The sequence below is a fragment of the Rhopalosiphum padi genome, chromosome 3, assembly GCF_020882245.1.
Source record: "Rhopalosiphum padi isolate XX-2018 chromosome 3, ASM2088224v1, whole genome shotgun sequence".
NCBI classification, from domain to species: Eukaryota; Metazoa; Arthropoda; class Insecta; order Hemiptera; family Aphididae; genus Rhopalosiphum; species Rhopalosiphum padi.
In genome coordinates, this window is record NC_083599.1 from 48,889,661 (window position 1) to 48,913,553 (window position 23,893).

Here is a 23,893-nt window from a genome sequence, read left to right on the forward strand (position 1 = left end):
AAATTAAATTCTTAATTGATAGCGGTTCTGAAATGAACATCATAAAAATCTCAAGTTTAAAAGGGCACATCATCGTAAATGAAAAGGATAAAAAAAACATTAAGGGCATTCATTCAAGTCCAGTAGAAACAGTGGGATCAGTAGTGATACCGATTTATATTAAACAGCAACCTTTTATAGTTAAATTTGATATTGTGCAAGATAACTTCCCAATACCCGAGGCAGGTATAATAGGCATAACATTTTTGAAATTAAATAAAGTTGTGTTAGATTGGGATAAGGAAATTTTAATTATACCAGAAAAAATAAATAATAATGCAATAATTATTCCACCAAGGAGCAATTGTGTATTGCAAATTAGAGCCGATGAAAAAATCGATCACGAATTAATAACGGTAAAAAAATACGAAATCAATGAAGATGTGATTATCGCTAATAGTATCAGTCCGGTCAAAGGTGATAAAATAATTAGTAACATCGTAAATATATCCGAACAACCGTTTATAATTGAACAATTAACTACAAGTAATTTGAAATGGGAACCGTACCACGATAACGTATTTATTGCTAATGAGGGAAATCACTCATTTAATCGAATAAAAAAAATTAAAGAAACCATTAGTACAGAACATTTGAATAACGAGGAGCGCGATAGCATATTAGATTTATGTAGTCGGTTTTCAGACTTATTTTTCTTAGAAGGTGATAGATTGAGTGCTACAGATATAGTAACACACAAAATTAATACACCTAGGTGCGTAAAACCGATTAACATACGTCCTTATAGGCTACCACACGCGTACCAAGATGAAATAGAGAAACAAGTAAAAGAAATGAAAGAGGCAAATATAATACGAGATTCGGTATCACCATTTAACTTTCCGCTGGTAGTAGTGAAAAAGAAAAAAGATGCAGACGGGAAACAAAAAATGCGAGTGTGTGTAGATTTTCGTAAATTAAACGAGGTTACTGAAAATGAAGCTTACGGATTACCTAATATTCTCGAAATATTGGAATCACTAGGCTCATCTAAGTATTTCTCAACTTTGGACTTGGCGAGTGGTTATCACCAGATAATGATAGATAAAGGGGATACCCACAAAACAGCTTTTTCAACAAAATCAGGTCATTACGAATTTCTAAGATTACCATTCGGACTAAGTTCCGCACCGGCAACATTTACGCGAGCGATGAAATCTATTTTAATGGGCTTGAAAGAGTTATGCACAGCATATCTGGATGACATTGTCGTCCATGGGTCAAGTTTAAAAGATCATCAAAACAAGTTAGAACAAGTGTTTACGCGATTACGATTACATAAGTTAAAACTGCAGCCTAATAAATGTGCGTTTCTACGTAAAGAAGTTTTATATTTAGGGCACGTAATCAGCGAAAACGGGGTAACACCAGATCCAAATAAATTAACATGTATTAAGGAATATCCGAGACCTTTAACCGAGAAAGACGTCAAATCTTTCTTGGGCTTATTAAATTATTATCGCCGTTTCGTTGATAACTTTGCTAAAATCGCTAAACCCTTAACTAACCTATTGAAGAAGAACACACCATTCGTGTGGACGGACATGTGTGAAGACGCATTCCAAGAATTAAAAAACGCATTAATGAACCCACCTTTACTTATTTATCCAAATTGGGAAAATGGAAATTTTAACTTAATGACAGACGCTTCCCAATATGCAATTGGGGCTATCTTATCACAGGGCGAAGTACCAAAAGACCAACCGGTTGCTTACGCGAGTAGGACACTCAATAAAGCCGAAACAAATTATAGCGTAATACAAAAAGAATTGTTAGCAATAGTTTGGGCAGTAAAATATTTTAGACCATATTTATACGGAAAAAAATTTAAAATAATAACTGATCACCGACCACTAACATATTTATTTAATATAAAAGACGTTTCGTCTCAATTAATGCGATGGAGATTACAACTCGAAGAGTACGATTACGAAATAATTTATAGAGCAGGCCCACAACATTCGAACGCTGATTGTTTATCACGTATACATGTTGTTACGAACGATGAGGCAATAAGTGAGTTCGAGGAATTTAAAATAGCGGAGAACAAGCCAATTTTTAACTCTAAAATAAAAGAAGTAGAAGGAAGTATTAAACACGTAAAAAGCGGCGAAAACATAATTTTACCCATTTCGAGCGATAAAAGAATAACACATCCAGCGATAAGGGAAATCATAAGTAGCAACGAGTTGCCGCAGCAATTAGAATTTAACGATTATAACAAATTCATTGTGATTAATCGATTAGACAAATTAATAATATTTTATAATCTAAAAAACAACCATTACGCGGAAATTAACGCTGAAAGCTATTATAATACGATAAATGATATAAAATTATTCTGTATCGAAAAACAAATTAAACAATTCTCGATAATTAGGCTAGAAGGGTTAACGACATTGACCTGCTACGAGCGCATACGTACAATGTTCCGTTACCTATTCCGAAACACCGATATCGAAGTAACAATTTATAAAGAACAATATTTTACGGAAGAAGAAAAAAATCAAATAATTAAAGAATATCACGATACACTGATTGGGGGTCACCAGGGAACCTCCCGAACTGTAAAAAGATTAAAACTTAAATATCAATGGAGAAATTTGAAACAAGACGTAGAAAACTATATTAAAAAATGTAACGTTTGCCAGAAAAATAAGTCGGGTAAGAAAGTAAAACAACCAATGCTAATCACTTCAACCGTGACTACTACATTTCATAAAATATGTTTGGACATAGTAGGTCCACTTCCAATAACTACTACGGGTAACTCTTTCATTCTGACAATACAGGATGAATTATCACGTTACGGTGTAGCAGTAGCTTTAGCCTCGACAGATGCAACTACGGTAGCTCAAGCTTTCGTAGAATGTTTCGTATGCATATACGGCATTCCACTTACGATCTTAACAGATTGCGGAACGAACTTTTTATCGAACTTATTTAAAGACGTGTGTAAAATACTAAAAATTAATAAAACTAAAACGACACCATGGCACCCGCAATAGAATGGATATCTCGAACGCTCACACAAAACGCTAAAGTCATATTTACGCAGTTTTGTGGACAAAGACAACAATTGGGACACTTTAATTAGTTACGCAATGTTTTGCTATAATACCACAGTACACACATCCACAAAATATACTCCATATGAATTAGTTTTCGGAAAAAAACCAATAATTCCAACGGGATTTTTACAATCACCCGAACCCCAATATAATTACGATAACTACGCGTTAGATTTAAAAAGAATAATGCAAGAGACCCATAAAACGGCAAGGGAAAACCTAATCGAAAAGAAAAATGTAAATAAACAATATTACGATCAGGGAGCCAATCAGATGGAATTACATGTAGGAGATAAAGTTCTATTAAAGGAACAAAACAAAAAGAATGCATTGAGTTTAACCTGGACAGGTCCATACGAAGTAATAATGTTACATGACAACGAAAATATAACAATTAAGAAGGGGAGGAGGGACTATAGGATCCACGTAAATAATACGAAAAAATATTTCGAGACCGATTTATGAACACTTGTGTCATAAAAAAAAAAAAAAAATTATTATATTTAGCTATAGGATCCTCTAATTTTCTTTTATTGTTATAAGTAGTCATAAGTTAGTCTTTATTATCAAACATTATTAGTATTATTATTGTTTTTTTTAGTACAAATAAAAAATTCATCGTTATGGATTTCGAATTTTCCATGCTCGACAGGACAAACATTGTACTCGTATCAGGGGCAATGTCCAACAGTTTAGACCGGTTTAGGACAATCAAAATCGAAGGGATACCCTTACTCCTAACCAAAACAAAACAGGTCAAGCAAATGAGTGAAAAAGAAGTAATAAGAGCAATTAGAGAAATTTGCAGGATTTTTAAGGATAAAGAAGAATTATTATTCCCAGTTTTAAGACAAATGAAACAGAGCATAAACTCGAAAGAAAGTAACTTGAATATGAAAAGTATAAAAAAATATTTAGGGAAAAATGGGAAAGAACCCGTTGTGGTGTTCTGGAACGGTAGTACCGACAAAGAAATAATGGAACGGTTAAATCTAGGAAATTATAAAATGTTAGAACTAACAAGCTACGATGTTTTTAATAACCATATTTTTTTTCTACAATTAAAAAACATGAAAACAAAGCAAATTATAGGGCAGGAGGAAATAGGCTATGCCGACAAAAACGGGCGCTTATTAAAATTAGTCGAAACACACGAACTAATATGTAATAGGGATCATGCGATAACGTATGCACATGACCCATGCACGGACGTCATATTGACCAAGTGTCTTTTTGATAAAGTAATACGCGTGTGTAATCGAAAAAACATTAATATTAACGACTATGTATAAAAACATTCTATATCTATAATGAGAAGTTTTGTTTTCATAAAATATATATATTGTATAATTCAGAAGTATAAATAAATAATAATAAATAAATTAGTAAATAAATGAAACAAACGTTGTTCTAATAAAGCACATAAATGAGTCCTGTAAATAACTTTTTCAGAATAATGTATATGTTAATGGGCGTTTATTCCATACACGGCATTGAAAGATATACGGACGGAAAAATTAATACGCAAGCTGGTCTATACTTCGAAAATCAAGGTCCGATGAAAATCCGGACTACCCAATGGGACTTAGTAGCGTATTATGACATATCGTCCTTTTATCAAAAAACGAAAGACGTAAACACATATCTTGAAGCAATGAACAAGTTATGTAATCATTTAAACACGATAAATATGTTTCAAACAAATTGTGAAACTATTTATGCATTAATAAAATTACTAGCAAAGGTAGCGGAAGAAAAGAAAAGAATAATTTACGATTCAATAGGTCACCCACGATTAACAAAAAGGGGGATACCATTCAAAGCAATAACCAAAGCTGCTAAAATTTTATTTGGTCTATGCGATCAATTTTGTGTTCTAAAGTCCAATTTAAATGTAAAAAAGTTAGCTGATAGTAACCAAACGGAGATAAATGTTTTAGAACAACAACTCAGAGTTATCAAACTTAATCAAGATAAGGGGGAATTAGTTTTAATTAACCTACAGGACGCTATGAAAGAAATTAAGAATATGACGACCGAATTAAATATAAAAAGTTACGTATAATTTCAGTTCTTACAAGCTAATCTAATGTTAGAATTATATCTTTCCGAGACCAGTATATTGTTCGACGTCATACAAACAGCGAAATTAGGATTAATACATCCCAACTTGATAAGTCCACAGGAGTTACTGAAACAATTTTTAGATATTAAGATAGGGCTACCCAGTGGTACAGACCTACCTCTGGATTTAAATGAAAATAACGTACAAGAAATGATGCCTCTATCAGACATAACAATCTATTATTTAAATGACAAAGTTGTATTTGTTTTAAGTGTACCTTTAGTATACCAACAGGAATTAACTCTTTTTCAGCTAATACCGATACCAAGTTGTGAAAAGAATAATTGTTTATATGTAAAACCTAATCATAATTATTTAGCCATAACCAGGTCAAAAGAACTGTATTCCACATATGATAAAATTGACCAAAATCTGTGTAAACATGCTAGTGGTTTCCTGGTATGTCCTGAAATCTATCCTTTACATCCAAGAAGTGTACGCCCTATCTGCGAAGTACTTCTATTACAAGATCCAAAAGAGGTTCCAGACAGTTGTGAAATAATGCATGTGCAACTACAGACAAACTTGTTCCATAAGTTACAGTTCAAAAATGAATGGATTTACGCTTCTCCAGGTGAAACCATATTCATTACATGCGACCATGACAGAAGAAGTGAAAATCATTTTCTACAAGGAGTAGGAATTTTATTTATAAACGAAACGTGTAAAGCTTACGCAACACGTGACATACTAATTCCGCATAAAATAGAAACCGATAATGAATATATAGACTTTATACCAAACTCACAAATCAAAGAATCAGAAGAGAGATACGTAGGGTTAACAACCAATATATTAAAAAATAAACATGTGCGAACCAATCAAATGTTCGATTTGAATATCGTTGCAAAATCCACATCCGAGATTAAGGAAATAATGTCAAAGAACATCGAAACAGACGAAATTAGAAACAGCAAAAATAGACATGACTATTTATTATATGTAGTCTGTGCAATAACAATTGTGTATCTTTTCTTAATCATAATAAGTTGTATAGAAAAAACACCACGGTACATGAGAAACCGCACTATGAGATCAAGAAGGGTCATCAACCGGAAACCAATAACTGAACTAGTACAATTTCATGTACCAGCACCAGTCAACGAACTAAAGCAATCCAACCCAGTCGATGACAACCCAACAACGACAAACTCCCAAAATCAGCCGAAGGACGACGTTACTCAACCGCCGACCACATCTCCAAACACGGGATATTCCGTGTATCCACGGTTATGATACAGGGTATCATTCTAAGAGGGGAGGAGTGTAGTAAACCGACGTTTTTACACAAAAACGTCGTTCCAAAGTACAGGCGGCTACAACAATATCACGCCACCACAACAAGCCACTGATGCTGCCACCGCATTGGTTAATGCCGATTTAGGCACATCACGCCATTTCCTATGACGTCAATCACCCTTTCCTTAACCACGACATGTACCATATAAATAGGAGCCTTTTTTTAGAGAGGACTTCAGAGATAGTTAAATCTTCAATCCCAACTTATAGTACTTGTGCAGGTCGCGGACTTTGTAACAGCCGTATTACCGCCTACATCAAGTACAAATCCCAGTTTTAGTGCTAATATCTACTCTCCGGCAGAATACTTTATATTCTGTCGAAACACTTTAAATTCTAAACATTATTCTAATTTGTTTTATAAGTAATAAATATAATAACTTTAATAACTTGTGTTAATCAACTTATTTATCAACCTAAATACAAACCACTTCCGAATCAGAGTCGACAACGTGTACGTGCATTCGTCGTTAAAGAAGCGTGAACTAACTGCCAGGAGTACGGTCACTCCAAATCATACTGTGCCCACCCTCCAAGATGCGTCAAATGTGCTGCCAATCATTCTACTTCCACCTGCACAAAATCCAAAGACGAACCACCGGCCTGCGCCCTCTGTGGAGGTAATCACACAGCTAACTACCAAGGCTGCCAAGTCCACAAAAACCTTCAAAGCTTCCAATACGGTAAAAACACTCCAAATAAAAAATATAATTTAAGAAATGATGTAAAATATAATTCTATTGTAAAGAAGGGGGAGGACACCGGTGTCAAAACCAACCTTAACCCTCCCAACTTAAATGACACCTCATCTTTTCCAAAGCTGCCCTCACAGTCTCTTCATCCTAACACACCTAAACATACTCTCCCAAATGATACTGAAAATCAATCTGAATCTAACTTAGCTACACAACTTTCTTCCTTCATTTCTGAATTTAAACTAATAATAAATCCGCTCATATCGCTACTTACAACTGTAATAAATAAACTTATAAACAATGTCAACTAATAAACCAAATTTAAACATACTGAAATCATTACTATGGAATGCAAATGGATTAAAACAACATGAAACCGAATTACTGCACTTATTATTAGAAAATGATAGTACTGCTAACCCGTTAGTATCACAAATCTCATCTACTCAACCCATAAATCCCATCCATAGGCTCAAAAGAAAATATTGCAGAGATTTGTTAATCTAAAATAAATTCACGTTCGGTTCCATCACTGGTTGGCCTCCCTCTTCAAGTTATTCAAGTTAAATAATGTACATAAATTATCAAATTTACTTATTGTGATGTTAAACACAGATTGTAAATATTTCATTTTTGTAGTATGTGAAGTTAAAGGTCAGGTTTCTCAATACACACTTGCTGGATGGAGAAAAGACTTGGCCTATACATTTTCTAAATTTGGAGAAATTAGACCAACAAAAGGAAGGCGATCAAGCTCACTGGAAGTAAAAATTAAAAGTACTCGTCCACAATCATTTCGACCAACAAAAGACATAAGGACAGATATGATATCGCATTGGCAAAAGTTGGTAGACAAACGAGGGAGATGTAAATTTCCAGGTTGTAAAGGGTACACAAATACACAATGTGAAAAGTGTCAAGTTTTTTTGTGTTATAATAAGACACAAAATTGTTTTAAAAAATTCCATTGTACATAAATCAATAATTAAAAAAAATTATATGCATATGTATAATGACAAATATCAAAAAGTTATGTGATAAGTGTTAAGTTTTTATTTTGTTAACAAGTACCTAATAAAGAAATAGTTTCAGTTCAATTATATTCTTTATTTATATTCAGTTTTAAGTTTTTGTTATGTTGCAGATTTCAAATTGATTTTCTTTTAATGCATATTGTTGTAATTATGCAACATATTAAAATTATGATTTTTTTATGAAAAAAAATTGTTGTACATTTTTTTAATTATTTAAAAACAATTTTTAATGTTTTTAAAAACATTTTTTTTTTTTAATTTAAAAAAATCATGCATTTAAGGGTTAACTAGGAAAAATAAAAAGTCTGTTAAAAACTAATCATTATATTACTATAAAATACTTATAAATCATTCCATGTGCAATCCATGTTATTATATATCATTATTCTTATTATATTTATTATTATTTATTAAAATTAAATTGTTATAACTAAGTATTAATTTTATATTACTTGAAACATTAAGTATTATTTATTTTACTTGATGATTTTTTTTTTATTATAGCCTCACTATGAAAAGAAAAGTAATCACAAAATATCAGCGTATGAATACGTCTGGAATCAGACTGATTGAAATCGAGAGATTTAAAAAATTGTGCAAAAACTTTCATCATCAAGAACTATAAGAAATATACAGATTATAAATCATTTTTTAGTCATATTTCAGATAAGCTAATTTTAAAGTTGAAACAATCATGTCTAAATACATCCATAAAATTTAATATACATGTTGACACTGTTTACGAACGTCCAGTAACACATGATATTCAGGATATGGCTTTTAAAACTTCAAACATTTTAGCTTGTAGTTCAAAATAGCAAATATAAAGAAAACACAACAGCTTGTAAAAAATTATTATGCTCTATATTCTTATACCAGTTTTGAAAGAGACAATTCAATTTATAATCTACACAAGAATTTTACTGTATTGTTACGTGACATAAAAGCACTAATAGAACTTTATGATTAAAAAAAAAATTAAATTGTTATAACTAAGTATTAATTTTATATTACTTGAAACATTAAGTATTATTTATTTTACTTAATGCTTTTTATTTAATAAAAATAAAATATACATATATATTTAAAGAGAAAAAAATATGTTTTTTTTTTTTGCTGCCGAGGTGGCCATTGGCTGACATTGATTACATTGTTTTTCATAATTTAAATTTTCACATAATTTTTACATAGGTGTTTTGATTTTACATATTATTATATATTACTTAATTACAATAAATTATCGATTTTCGTTTCTTTTATGAAGTTTAGTGTCTGTTTGATGGCTGATACGTCTGGACCTAGTGATTGGAATAGAAATTCTGGGATGTTGTGTTTGGTATGATATAAACAATACCAAGGTAGCCGATACCTCAACTTCCCAAGGAGTGTCAGTAACCGACAATCATAACGCAAGCACTCGGGAAATGATCACGGATACTTTTGAATTGGAACTTCAGGCATTGGTAAGAAAACATAAAGATTGGAAATTATTTAGAGGTTCTGAAGATGAATATGTGCTGAGAAGGGTTGTTGTGGCAGCTCTTACTCCCGAGGTAGAGGATAGTTCAGCAAATGAGCAGGGCCTAATTAAAGAGTTGGTCGCCAGTAGGCTAGGATTGATTTGGCACCCTAGTATAATTAAAAAAATATTTTGTGGCGCCCCCAATTTAACATTGACCGATTGGCGCCCTAGGCTGTAGCCTACTCAGCCTATTGGCCCTGCAAATGAGTCATCCTCAGGGGACGATTCAGAGTCAGATTCCGATCCTATCGCCGACATTGTCTATTTAAATTTCAAGAATTTCAAAGGGAAGGTGACTCAGTATGATCTACTAGAATATGTTTTTTTATTATAGCCTCATTATGAAAAGAAAAGTAAATGATCTCGGTATTCTACCTGTTATAACTGGAGTGGAACTTTTTTACATACGTTTTTTTGAAAGACTAGAAAATCATCCTAACCCACTAAAAAAAAAGCTACACACCTTCACACTCCCTGGAAATCCACAACTTAGACTCAAAAGGAAAATATGGTGTCGTGACCATTTAAATTAAATATCCCTCCTTAATTACCCTATATAAAAAAAAAAAAAACACCTAGCTAAGTGCCACTAATGGGTGGCTTCTTACTCAAGAAATCCATGTTATATAACCCTTATCTTATCTTATTGTGCAAAATTGAATAGATTGTGTATGTGCGTTTGAAAAAAAAAAAAATATATTACTTGAAAAATTATGTATTATTTGATACAGAAAAAATATTAATTTAAAGGAAACACAACAGCTTGTAAAAAATTATTACAGACTCCAGTAGACGTGATTTACCAGAGTTAGCGCAAGCACCTTCATATAAATCATCAAAACAAAATAAGTATGATAAAACTTTTTAAGGAAACAACAAAATATTATTATCAATTAATTAAGCATTCAACTTCTATACAACATAATATATTTATTATATTATTATATAATCAATACTTCACATGAATCAATCATCTGAAAATAGAAAACGGTTGTTTAAAATTGCAGTTAAATAAGCAATATTTATATTATACAGTATCTACCAGTTATTCATTGCTGCAATATTATAGTTAACAAATAATACAACAAATATTATACATACATAAATATATATAGAAAGAGATGTTTTATCATAATTTCAAATAGCATTCTTATTAATTATTACCATACCACAACGGATACTTTTTATGTGCTTGTCAGTCACATCCATAACAATATTTTTCAGTTTCTAAATCATATGCAATGTCTATGAGCTTACAGGTTGCTAGACCATGCCAGGGGCTCATCCATGTGCAATAACTTTTTTGTTATTTTGTAATACTTTACTAAGTTATTTTCAATAACTTAGGATTTGTCAAACACCAGCAATTCGACCACACACAAATTATGTAGTTGTAATTAATTATACAATACATAAGTATGTAGTACTTAATGGCAAATACTTCCGTTCAGGCTATTGAAATATTAATGAATAAAACACCCATATATTTATATACATAAATCATTTTTGATTCAAATCACCTATCAATGAATAAACTGTTAGAAATGTATATATAAATAGAATTATTAACAATTAAAATGTGAAACTTAAGTTGATATAAATAATTTATAAAATAGTTATTAAGTTAAAATATGTTGCCTTTAAAAATTTATCACACATTGTATTTGTCAAAAATATAAAAAACAAAAGTTTAAAAAAAACACTAAAGCTTCCTTAGATAAAAGTTGTATATAAAATTACTAATTGGATAATTTAATTTAAATAAATTTATGTCGGATTATTTTCAGATGTACCTGAACCATTGGTTTCACAGTACTTTCATGCCTCATACTTTTATACACTTGTTATATATGACTTAATTAAATTAAATAAACAAAATATTAACAATTACAATAGACTTAAACAATCATTTTAAATCCATGACTTGAGAAGACAGAAAGTATGCACCTACATACACAAAAAATTAATTATACACAACAAGACACAAGAAAAAAAGAAATCTTTAATAATGGCAACTTGATTTATTTGATAACAGAAATTTTGACATCAACCTATTAACATAGGTAGTTTTTTTTTTTTTTTTTTGCTGACTTACATATGTACCTTAAATTATAAGTATTTCTAAACATATATAGACATTAGTTTTTTATATTTGTCATCAATGTGTTTAATGCAGTAGATTCCAACCAGAATAAATAGACTGTTTTTTTATTTCAGTAACAGTTCAAAGGCTGGGTTTATATTATAGTATCTAAAAACTTTATAAATAGGGTCCAAGCATAAAAATTATAATTTAAAAGTATTCATAAATATATAAATCTTAAAGTGGTTTTTTTTTTAATCATCTGTGCCAACTGCCTATATAATGGAATATCAACATTAATTTAAGTTTAAGTTAAATAAATGTAAAAGTATCTACTAGATATCAAAACTGTAAAACAGCTGCTTTAGCTACTCGGTCAAATGAAGAAAATGAAAATGTTGTACAATATGATAATGATCTATCTGGTCATCTTAATCTTATTAATAAATTAACATTATATAATTAATCATTTCTAAGGACCATAAAATAAAGTTAAATAAATAATATAATTTCATAGAACTAATTGATGATATTTGTACTTTTATTATTTTACTTTCTTTTATATTTATTACTCTCGAAACATAAATAAAATACAAATTCACTTTGTCCAGAAATTTTAAAAGTATTTCAATATATTAATTATATTTTCAACCAACATCCTCAAATCCTAACATGAGACCAAGCATTCTCAGAGGTTTTTATTAAGCGTAGTACAGTAGCTGTGGTCACTACATAAATAAAAAAAAAAATCCAGTTATAAACAGCTATCAAATGTGCGACCAGACATTTCGCAAGTACTAAACAAGAATAATTCACGCGTTTCTACTGAATCACGTTTTTGTAGAAAACCAGAGTGCACTATAAAAAGGACGCAATAATAAACAAAAAACACTAATTAATAAAAACGCATCAAACAAAATCAATAAAAATAGAAGTAATAATAACTAAAACTGAAGGAAACAGGTTGGAAAGCCGAAAAATTAAGCAAATATTCGGTTTGTCCCCAAAACAAGCAGTTTTAACTTTTTAACAATGAGGCTACAAATAGTTGGGTTAAATATTCGAATGCACTGCTACCGAATAATTTGTAATAAATTATATAACTATTTGAATACAAACAAACATAACATGATTTATCTACTAACAAATAATTGAGCGACTGTCAATTGAACAGTTCGATAGAGCATTCGGTGGTATACAAAACCCAAATAACTCGTAAAAATAAAAAAAGGAATAATTTAGGGATATTTATAAAGCTGTTGGTAATAATCTGCACGTTTGTTTCCATTCGACCCCTGCAAGCACAGGCCAAACATAATATCATTATTCTTTATTAATAAAACACTAACCTTTAATGTTAAAACCACTGACAACAACCGACGCCTATTAATGGAATAATTATTTTTGACATGTCAGCCAAGTCACGACTCATCATTAGCGCTGAAAGAACAGGGGCTCCAGAATGAACGCTTCTAAGCATATGGACTGCGGCGATGGCGTCATAGCCAGTTATATTTTATTAAGACGTTTAAGTTTCAAATGCGATGAATTGAAGACCAATGAAGAACAAAAGCGCCGAAATGAAAAACATTATGGTAAGGTCAGAGAGAGCTTGTGTAAGGTATATAATATGACACGTTCACAGAGCCATGGCCTCAACCGACAACACAACTAACAATGTGAACGATGGCGATGGCGATGGCGATGGCAGTGGCGGCGGCGGCGGCAAACCGGACTCCGAAGAATGACGGACCGCCAAAATATTACATTACACAATGGAGTTGCCTGCACTGCGTCTCACTCTGCATACATTCTCTTTTCTATTCTCCGATCTCTCTAACTACTGCGTAGCCCGTCCGCACTCCGCAACTCGCATTCTTGCTGCTAGGAATACGCCCATGAAACACCTGCGTTTGGGAGAAATTAAAATATTATATTAAATAAAATATAAAAATATTATACATCATACATAATTTGTCGTATTCCAATATTCCATACGATTATAATAATTATTATAACACACTCATGTTTTCGTATAATAATACTCAATCTATCATATATTCATTATTCGAGCGTTGTACAAAAAACAATACCATAATAAATTGTTATAACATTAATTACCGACATATGGCTACACATTATTAATATTTAATAAAACTGATTGACTGACGCAATAGCAACTTTATAAAAATATTATAATTAATAAACATACGAAAAGCCGCGTTATACGTACTTTGTACTGTAATGAACTATCATATAACACACTATACTACTAGTTGAAATAATCTCGATTCTAAAAGAATATAATATATTATCGTTAAACGCGCTGGCAACTTAATAAAAAAAAAACGAAATAGTATGCAAGGCCAAAGCCACACGAATTTCTTCAACTTTATTTAAATGAAGAATATATTCAACTTATTGATTTGCATGAAAAAATACTTATAGAATTTCAAAATACGTGTCTTATTGTTGATATTAACATTTATACATTAATCTTAATATATTAAAATGTAGAATCAAATAATATACTAATAATCAATACACTCATACACTTTAAAATATATATGATAATTATACTCAAGTATAAAATGTCCATTATTTACATAAGTACATATTTTTATAAATATTTTAAAACCAATATTGTATTTAATTGCAGATTTGTATCTCGTTTAATATTTATTTAATAAGAAAAAAAATTCTATAGATATTCATGTCAAGGTTCAGCATTATTAGAAAATAATGAATAAAATAAAAATTACATTCATATTATAGGAAATAAGGCTATTTGAGGTAATTGAAATAGTAAAAAACAAGAACATTGTTTACAAAGAGGCAAAAGTGAGACTATAGATAAACAATGGTAATAAAAACAATATTATAATAATAAGACATATATTTTGCTAAGTTCCATTACGTTTAAATTATAATTTTAGTGAGAAATATTGGGATTGCATACTGAAACTTGATTTGGTAATCGCACATAAAAGACTTGGAACATATGGCATACATTGATTCTGTTGGCTCATATATTAATATATACTAACAGAAATTTGTAATTAATTCATAATCTAATAGCATAGTACAACTCACAAACTGTAACATATGCAAGGTGTTTATTTTATCGGACAACATTCATTATTTCAAAATATATTAACATTTTTAAAAATACTTTTTTTTACATTATTTACAGTCAAAAATTCAAAATAAAACAATATTTTATATCATTATATACATATTTTTTTTTTTTGAATGACAACATATTTTTAATAAGAATTTTTTTTTGTAGTATTTCAATAAATAAAAATCGAAATTTAGATAAATAGTTTATGAGTTATTAAGTTAAGGTGAATACTTCTACTACAGTTGTACAAGATACCTACCTTGCAAAATGTTTGTCTACTAATCTGCTCACCTAAGTTTTAAATACTTATATCTCATTAACTACTAGACCAAATTTCGATTTTTATGTATCGAAATACTCCGAAAAATAATCTGCTTCAAAATATGAAATTAAAAATGTATGTTGTCGATCAAAAAAGTTAAAAAAAAATATGTAGTGAACCTTAAATCCAGTATAGTTAATTTATGAATTTAAATATATTATGGGTAATAAATTATAAATATAGTATAATTTAGTTATTAATAATCAATTTATGTAGTACATGCAAAGCGTAAATAACAGGAAGGCTAGAGCAAAGGTAAAAATAACAAGTTATCTATAGATATTTACAAAATACTGCAATTCAACTGTAACAGGAAGTATTATTAGAATATAGGATATTGTGGCACTGCTACGTGCTATAATATTCTATATAATAGTACATTACACTCAATAGTTGCTCATACTTGGTCCGCTACAGCACTATAAGTAGATCACTAGAGACATTAATAGTGCCTTACTATAAGCCGTTGTAGAACCCATAATATAAATATGGGTAGAAGGTAGAACAGCTAGTATAATTTAGAAGATGGTCAGTATTATTCAAAGGTCTAGTGAGCTCATATCTAGCTAAAAGATTACAACATTGAAAAAGTTTAATACTAGAAGAATCGGTTAATTGGTATTAAGGATTTAAGGAGCATCTAAACCAGCGGTTCCCAAACTTTATCCCATCGCGGCACATTATTATTAGTTATTATAAGTAACGGCACACTTTAGATAAATAATAAATATTATCTACTTATCGAATAATATGTATATACTATATAATGATGTCGAGTATTATTATCGTTATTAGATAATAATATTATAATCTCCCAATAGTTGTACTATGTATATCACAGAACTGTTATGTGCATTATACATTATTGTACTTTCAATATTAAATGATAATTCGTTATATTATTCTTTTTAATTTTATTTTAGATGTTATTAGAAATGAAAACAAAAAAAAAACAAAGATGTTGGAAATAATTTTGACATCGACAAATATATTAATGAACAGCTAGATAATTTAAATTATGATGCTATTGAAAATAATAATATGGTTCCATTTGCTTTCGAAAATTAAAATGAATACATGAATAATGATAATAAAATCTCTACAGAAAATATTAGTAATATTGAAAATCAAAATGAGTTTACAGAGAGTACAGAAATCTCAGGTTGGAATTTTAAAATTAATGTTTAGTATAGCTACTAGGTTATTAAGTATTATTTTTTACTGTAGATAGTAATAATGATGATATTATTGAAAATAATAATATGGTTCCATTTGCTTTCAAAAATTTAAATGAATACATGAATAATGATAATAAAATCTCTACAGAAAATATTAGTAATATTGAAAATCAAAATGAGTTTACAGAGAGTACAGAAATCTCAGGTTGGAATTTTAAAATTAATGTTTAGTATAGCTACTAGGTTATTAAGTATTATTTTTTACTGTAGATAGTAATAATGATGATATTATTGAAAATAATAATATGGTTCCATTTGCTTTCAAAAATTTAAATGAATCCATGAATAATGATTCTATAGAAAATCAAAATGAGTTTACAGAGAGTACAGAAACCTCAGGTTTGAATTTTAAAATTAATATTTAGTATAGCTACTAGGTGTTTAAATATTATTTTTTACTGTAAATATTAATAATGATGATGATATTATTGAAAATAATTATACGGTTCCATTTGCATTTAAAAATTTAAATGAATGCATGAATAATTTTAATAATAATGATTCTATAGAACATTTTAGAAATATAGAAAATCAGTTAGCAGTACGTACAAGGAAAAAAAGATCTAAACCCAAAAAATTGGAGTTATAACATAAACAAAAAAAATAAATTGAATGGCAAAGAATATTATGGTAAGAAAAAAACAAATGGTGTATGGTCATACAATATACATAAACCTGCAAAAGTTTTGAAATGTGTATGCAACTGTAAATTAAGCTCCAAAAATAGTAAATTGAAATGTAAAGAAGTTAAAAAAGAGGAACGGTTGAAAATTTTTGAAGAATTCTGGGAATTGTCCGAAAGTGAAAAATAACTATACATTAAAAACTATACAAAAAAAATTCCAACTTTAAGGCTTAGAGGGTACAATGATTCCTTCAAGGAGAAGTTCATCTATCCAATACTATTTACAAACAACTGATGATAGAGTAACAGTTTGTAAAGTACTATTTTTAAATACAATTGGAATTAGTGAAAAAGTTTGTTTAAAAATTCTCAGTTATAAAGACAGCAATAATTCAACTTCTGATCATGATATTGATGATAATTTTAACACCACAGAAGATGCTTTAAACATTTCAAATAATCAACAAAGTACTAAAACCACTGTATCAGAGAAAAAAGTTTTCTTTACAAATTTTTAAACACTTTGCCCAAATTAGAAAGCCATTATTGTAAAGCAAGTACATCCAAATTATATGGACTTCAAAAACTGAATTGTATAATTTTTTTGTAATGATTATTACACCACTCATAAAACCACACCAATGAGCAGCTATGTATTTGATAAAGTTATAGAAGAACAAAATATTGGATTGTTTCAACCTAAAAAAGATGCCTGTAATATTTGTACAGCCTTTGATACAGGTAATTTATCTCAAAAAAAAAATCATGACAGTATGAAAAAAGAGGCAAGAATGGAAAAAGAAAAGGACAAAATGTCAGAAAATGAAATCTTTACTATGGATCTGCAATCCTGTTCTCTTATGTACAAAATCAAATGTTTCTTCACTTTATTATAAAACAAAACTTATAGTGCATAATTTTACAGTTTATGACTTAAAAAGAAAAAATGGATTCTGTTTTCTATGGAATGAAACTGAATGCGGGTTATCTTCCAATGAGTTTAGTTCTATAATAATTTATTTTTTAGAAAAATATATTATAAACTCAAATACTGGAAATTTGAATTCTATTATACTATATAGTGATGGTTGTACTTATCAAAATAGAAACACTACTTTATCTAATGCATTACTTAACTTATCAATTAACTCAAATGTGACTATAATACAAAAGTTCCTTCAACGTGGCCATACACAAATGGAAGTCGATAGCATGCATTCCACTATTGAAAGAAAAGTAGGAAACAGAAAAATAAATGTACCCCCAGACTATATTTCAATTTGCAAATCAGCTTGTATAAAAAATCCTTATACAGTAGAATATTTAACTCATGATTTTTTTAAGTCATTCTCTTCTATACATTTCTGTAAATCTATTTGACCTGGAAATAAGAAAAGAGATCCTGTTGTGACAAATTTAAAAGCTATCAAATATGAACCTGACAGACAAATCAAATATAAATTGAGATTTACTGAAGAAGATTGGAGTACTCTTAAACTTAAAAATAGCAAAAACATTACAGTTAAATATGATGATCTACCTTAATTACACAATGATAGACTGAAGATAAAAAAAAAGAAAAATATGAGCATCTTCAACAACTAAAATTAACTATGGAAAAAGACTATCATGCGTTTTTTGATAATTTACCTAAAGAGTAAAGATATTTTAGCTCAACGATTATTATTATTATCATTTTTAATTTGTTATAATGTTACTTAGACATTTTATTTAAAAAGGAAAAATATTTTATTTGTTTGTTATTTTTAGTTTCTTTTATTTAATTTGTATAATGTTATTATTTATCAAGGTTATTACTTTTATTTTATATCTTATTACACTAAATATTATTTAGTTCCTTTCTAATGTTGAACTTATTATGCTATTTATAACATTCATTTTATATTACACTTTAATATTTTATACTGTGATGATTAATAGTAATACTGCTTATCAATATTGAATAATATTCTTTATAATTTGTTGTTATTTAGGTTAAGAAGTTGTAAAACTTCTAATAAATACGAAGTCAAAATAAATCAAGTAATAATAAAATTTATAATCTTTTAGAAATAAATTAACTTATATTGTTCTCAAAATTATTTTTGAAAACAATAAAACAAAATTTGGAAATGTTCAATTAACTGGATTAGCCTTAATGACAATTCATAGAAATATACCATTGCAAATCGATGACATTGTAAATAGTTCTATAAAAAAAAAAATAGAAAAAATGATTTTTAGGGGAGGGGTGAAAAGTTTATAATATTATATTATATTTATGTATCTAAATGTAGTCAAATTATAAAATTAAGCGTTCTGTTTTTATTTGCTAAATTATCAATCACTTGATCGATTTCAAATGTTAACTGTCGGTGAATTGATAATAAAGTCAATTAAGTCTTTTCATTTTGTTTCAATACCAATTTTTTTTTTAAATTTTCTATGACCAAATCTGCTAATCCTGCTCCAGATAAATCATAAGTGGAAACAAACTGTAAAAAATCTCCCCGTAAAATGTTTTTTTCTAAATCTACGTACCTAGCACATAACGAAACTTGTTCGACACCCAATAAATGGGTAGTTTAAAAGAATCAATAATAGTGTTTTGACTTACGGGACTAATATATTTATTTCAATGTCCTAGGTTTTCAAAAACATTTCTCAAATGTGTATCACCAAGTGCCCTGTATCGTAATATCTCTCAGAAATTTCCTTCATTATCATTCTCAGATAGTTCTATAATATGTTGACTATAATCTTTGTGTCCTCTAAGTGCTAGATCTTGTCTTTCCCATAAAGCTATGGCTTCAATAATAGGCTTAATATTCATCTGATTTTCCATGACTTGTCTAACTCTGGCCGTATCTACCTGATTTATTATTACTTTACTTGGATTATTTTTTGTTTTTATAAAGTTACTTGATAAATTAAAAATGTTGTTCAATAAGTTTAAAATAAAGGATTGTTTTAAAAAAAAAAATCCTAACCTGGGGGGCTGGTTAGGTTAGGTTAGAAACCTGAAATATCTTTTTCCATTATGCGAAGCATAAAAACATGATTGAATACTTATATGAATATTGAATATAGATACAGCAACTAAAGCTTTTGTATTTTGAACATAGAAAATTAAATTAGTATAAATAACAATCAATAGTGAAAACCTCGATGAAGACATTAATTATTTTTGAAAAAATTGAAACATATACAATCACATTAAATATCCTAATTTATTAAATTATGTTAAATTATCTCGTTAAACTTAACAAATTATAGTTATTCTTTTTAAATAATAAATGTAATATGTTAAACTTAAATTATTATTAAAATGTATATGGTATATTTTGTAATGAAATAAATCCATTTATTTATCAAATATGTTATAAGTATTAATTATGTAGGTACGATACTAGGGACAGAATTTTAGAAATAAAAATATTCTTAAAATAAGGAACATATAATTATATAATATCGCCTGCCGCAGCGAAAAAGGTCGTATCTCACTTTTTTTCATTTTCGAGTTACGACCGTATTCGATTAAAGAATAATTTTTTTTACTACCCACGAAAACTATCGTATCTCTAGCTATCCAAAGAGCTTAGAAAAACAATTTAATTAAAATGCACCGATAATGTGATTACCAACGAAAACAGATGTATGTTTAGATACGACTTTTGATAACAAATATTTCCCGCGAAAAATGGCGTATCTCGTATCACAAATATTATAGTGATGTCAATTATTATTAATATTTTGTAATTAATATTTAATTGTAAGTAGCTTACAAGCTTACTAGTTGTACTTAATTACTAAAGAGTCAATGAAGAACCAATTAGGTACAATAGGATATTAATATGGACTTTAGCGATTCAGACTGTGATAGCATACTCGATACCTATGTTTATGGGAATATCAGTAGTGATCCCGATGAGCATGAGGATAATGAGGTTAATAATAATTGCAATATCCCAATACCAGATCAGGTAATATTAATATAACTAAAATATTATAAAAATGTATTTTGTTATACTTAGGTAATAATAATAATATGCTTATAAATTATATTATTATTATATTGATTTTTTAACTACCAGGTTTATTTTGCATTGAGGATAGTGGTTCAGATATTAATGATAGCGACAAAGACCCAGAATACACCCTTGAATTAAACAATTTAAATGTACTCAATAATGATAATACTTTTGTAAATGATGACTATGGAGTTGGTGATAATGATAATATAAATGATGTAAATTATTCAAAATCTTATTAGTATTTAATAATAATAATATATTATATTGAATTATTAGTAATAATGGTCAAAATAAGTAAACAAATAATTGTTATAATAATATTATTATTATGAAGTTTTGAATTCATAATAGGTACTTTTGGTATTTGTTAATATTTATTTAAATTATTTGTTAACATAATATTATACTAATAAATAATATAATAAATTATTATATTTTAATATTATCACATTTTAACAAGGGTACCTTTTTTAATATTTTATACATATTGTATTTTATTTTGTTATGGTAGAACCCTAGTAATGTTGTGGATGTTCCAAATAAAAGAATAAAACGTGTTATGACTCCCAGTGTAAAACTTCAGAGGAAGCGCTTGAGAAATGTTGCTAACTGGAAGGATGTTAAATCAAAAAATGAACTTAATTTAGGATTGGAGCATAATAATAGATCAGGCAAAAATAAAAATGCAAAAATTATGGGTCTATCTTGTAAGTGCAAGATGAAATGCTTTGATAAAATTAGTGACAATATGAGAAAAACCGTATTTGATGAATACTGGGGTTTAGAAGATCATGCCCGACAATGGGATTTTATAGCCAGGTGTGTAAGGATAAAAGAAAAAAAAGTAGCAACCACATCATCAAATTCACGGAGAGCATTTTCCAGAGAATATTATATACCCATTAACTTTGTTGAAATAAAAGTGTGTAAAGTGATGTTCTTAAATACTATTTCAGTATCTGAAAAAATCATTAGTACTGTTTCCAAAAAACTGAATAGGTCTCCTGTAATAGAACATGACATGAGAGGTAAGCATACAAATCGATCACATGTGATTAGTGCAACAGTAATTGATTGCAGTAAGGAACATATTGCAATGTTTCCAACTGTTGAATCACATTATAGAAGAGCAACATCTCAAAAAAATTATTTGGAAGCAAAATGCTACAGTCAGGCAATATACAGACATATTTAATACTTTTAATTTAAGTTTTTTTAGACCAAAAAAAGACTTATGTGACAAATGTGAAGAATTTAAACTTGCAACCGAGGAAAAAAAATTGAAACTACAACCAAGCCACAACGAACATTTGACATACAAAAATATAGCCAGAGATAATAAATCTGTAGATAAAAAGCGAGCAGCTAATGATCCAGAATTGTGAGTTGCGGTATTTGACTTAGAAAAAGTATTGACCACACCACAAGGTGAGGCCAGTAATTTTTATTATAAAAGAAAGTTTGCCGTTTACAATTTTACGGTGTATGATATTGTTAACAAAGTTGGTTACTGTTACATGTGGGATGAATCTGATGCAAAAAGAGGTTCCAATGAAATTGGAACTTGCTTGTTAAAATTTTTAAAAATGATGAAGGAGAAGGGTTTCAAAGAGTTTAGTTTTTACTCAGACAACTGTGGTGGCCAGAATCACAATCGTTTTATTTATGCAATGTGGGAGTATGCGGCCTTTACGCTTAAAATAAAATTAGTCATACATTTTTAGAAAGAGGCCATACTCAAAATGAAGGTGACAGTATGCACTCATGTATTGAACGTTCAAAAAAAGGGAAATCGATCTATGTTCCTGCCCAATGGATTACTCTAGTAAGGTGTGCTAAAGTTACAGGCAATCCTTATATAGTATTTGAGATGGACAATACTGAGTTCTTGGATTTTAAGCCTCTTGTCGAAGAAAATAGATTTAATTTTAAAACAACCTGTGATGGTGACTTAATAAGGTGGAATAACATAAAAGAAATCAAAGTGTCATTTGAAACTCCATTTGAACTAAGCATTAAATATGATTTCAATTCTCCAGACTTTATAAAGATAAATTTCATTAAACAAAAACAAAGGGGAAGATTTCAAAATCATAGTATACCTAAAAAAGTGTATGCTGGCAAATTGCCAATTGAAAAAGCCAAACACAAAGTTTACTATCACTATGTTCTATGGGGCTTATCCCATCCAGATACCATAATTTTTATAAGTCTCTTCCATCAAAATAAATATAATATTCTGTATACAAAAAAGACTAGTTAATAATAAACGATTAATAATATTTTATACTTTTGTTTATATTATATTTTGAAAAAAAGGTTTTTTTAAGTTTTTTTGTTTTAATTTTATTATAACTTTTTATTGTTATATTATATTTTGTTGTTTTTTCTAGATTTTTTGATATTATTTTGAGCAACACAATATTGTCAACACTAATACAATACAAAAATTACAAAATAAATCACTTTTGTTTAGGTATATTATATTTTGAAAAAAAGGTTTTTTAAGTTTTCTGTTTATATTTATTATAACTCTTTGTTGTTATATATTTTGTTGTTTTTTCTAAATTGTTTGATATTATTTTGTATAAAACAATATTGTCATCACTAATACAATAAAAAATGATAATATTATTGTATATTGATTATAAAATAGGTAAAGTTTTAATACAGTATTTATAG

General features: G+C 28.8%; 3 protein-coding genes across 7 annotated transcripts in view; 2 read left to right on the top strand and 1 right to left on the bottom strand.

Annotated features, from left to right (window-relative positions):
- LOC132924035 (putative nuclease HARBI1) overlaps nucleotides 1-23,893 on the bottom strand; it is a 59,988-nt gene that overhangs the window by 34,096 nt on the left and 1,999 nt on the right. For 2 of the 5 annotated variants that reach the window (XM_060988096.1, XM_060988094.1), the window contains exon 2: nucleotides 13,218-13,775. The exons of the other annotated variants lie outside the window; for them this stretch is intronic. The gene's annotated coding sequence lies outside the window, so the exon portion shown is untranslated. The remainder of the gene's footprint in view (nucleotides 1-13,217; nucleotides 13,776-23,893) is intronic. 5 annotated transcript variants of the gene reach the window in all.
- LOC132924036 (uncharacterized) lies at nucleotides 5,159-8,381 on the top strand. The gene is made up of 2 exons (XM_060988099.1): nucleotides 5,159-7,217; nucleotides 7,869-8,381. Exon 1 carries the CDS (start codon nucleotides 5,200-5,202, stop codon nucleotides 6,469-6,471), a length of 1,272 nt encoding a protein of 423 aa, XP_060844082.1. The 5' UTR covers nucleotides 5,159-5,199; the 3' UTR covers nucleotides 6,472-7,217; nucleotides 7,869-8,381.
- LOC132926413 (uncharacterized) lies at nucleotides 20,807-21,450 on the top strand. Its single transcript, XM_060990767.1, has 2 exons — nucleotides 20,807-21,159; nucleotides 21,270-21,450. Exons 1-2 carry the CDS (start codon nucleotides 21,032-21,034, stop codon nucleotides 21,448-21,450), a joined length of 309 nt encoding a protein of 102 aa, XP_060846750.1. The 5' UTR covers nucleotides 20,807-21,031.

Coding starts and splice junctions, on each gene's coding strand:
- LOC132926413 (XM_060990767.1), top strand. CDS start 21,032: ATGGACTTTAGCGATTCAGACTGTGATAGCATACTCGATACCTATGTT. Junction 21,160..21,269: donor AATATCCCAATACCAGATCA/GGTAATATTAAT, acceptor TTTTTAACTACC/AGGTTTATTTTGCATTGAGG.
- LOC132924036 (XM_060988099.1), top strand. CDS start 5,200: ATGTTAGAATTATATCTTTCCGAGACCAGTATATTGTTCGACGTCATA.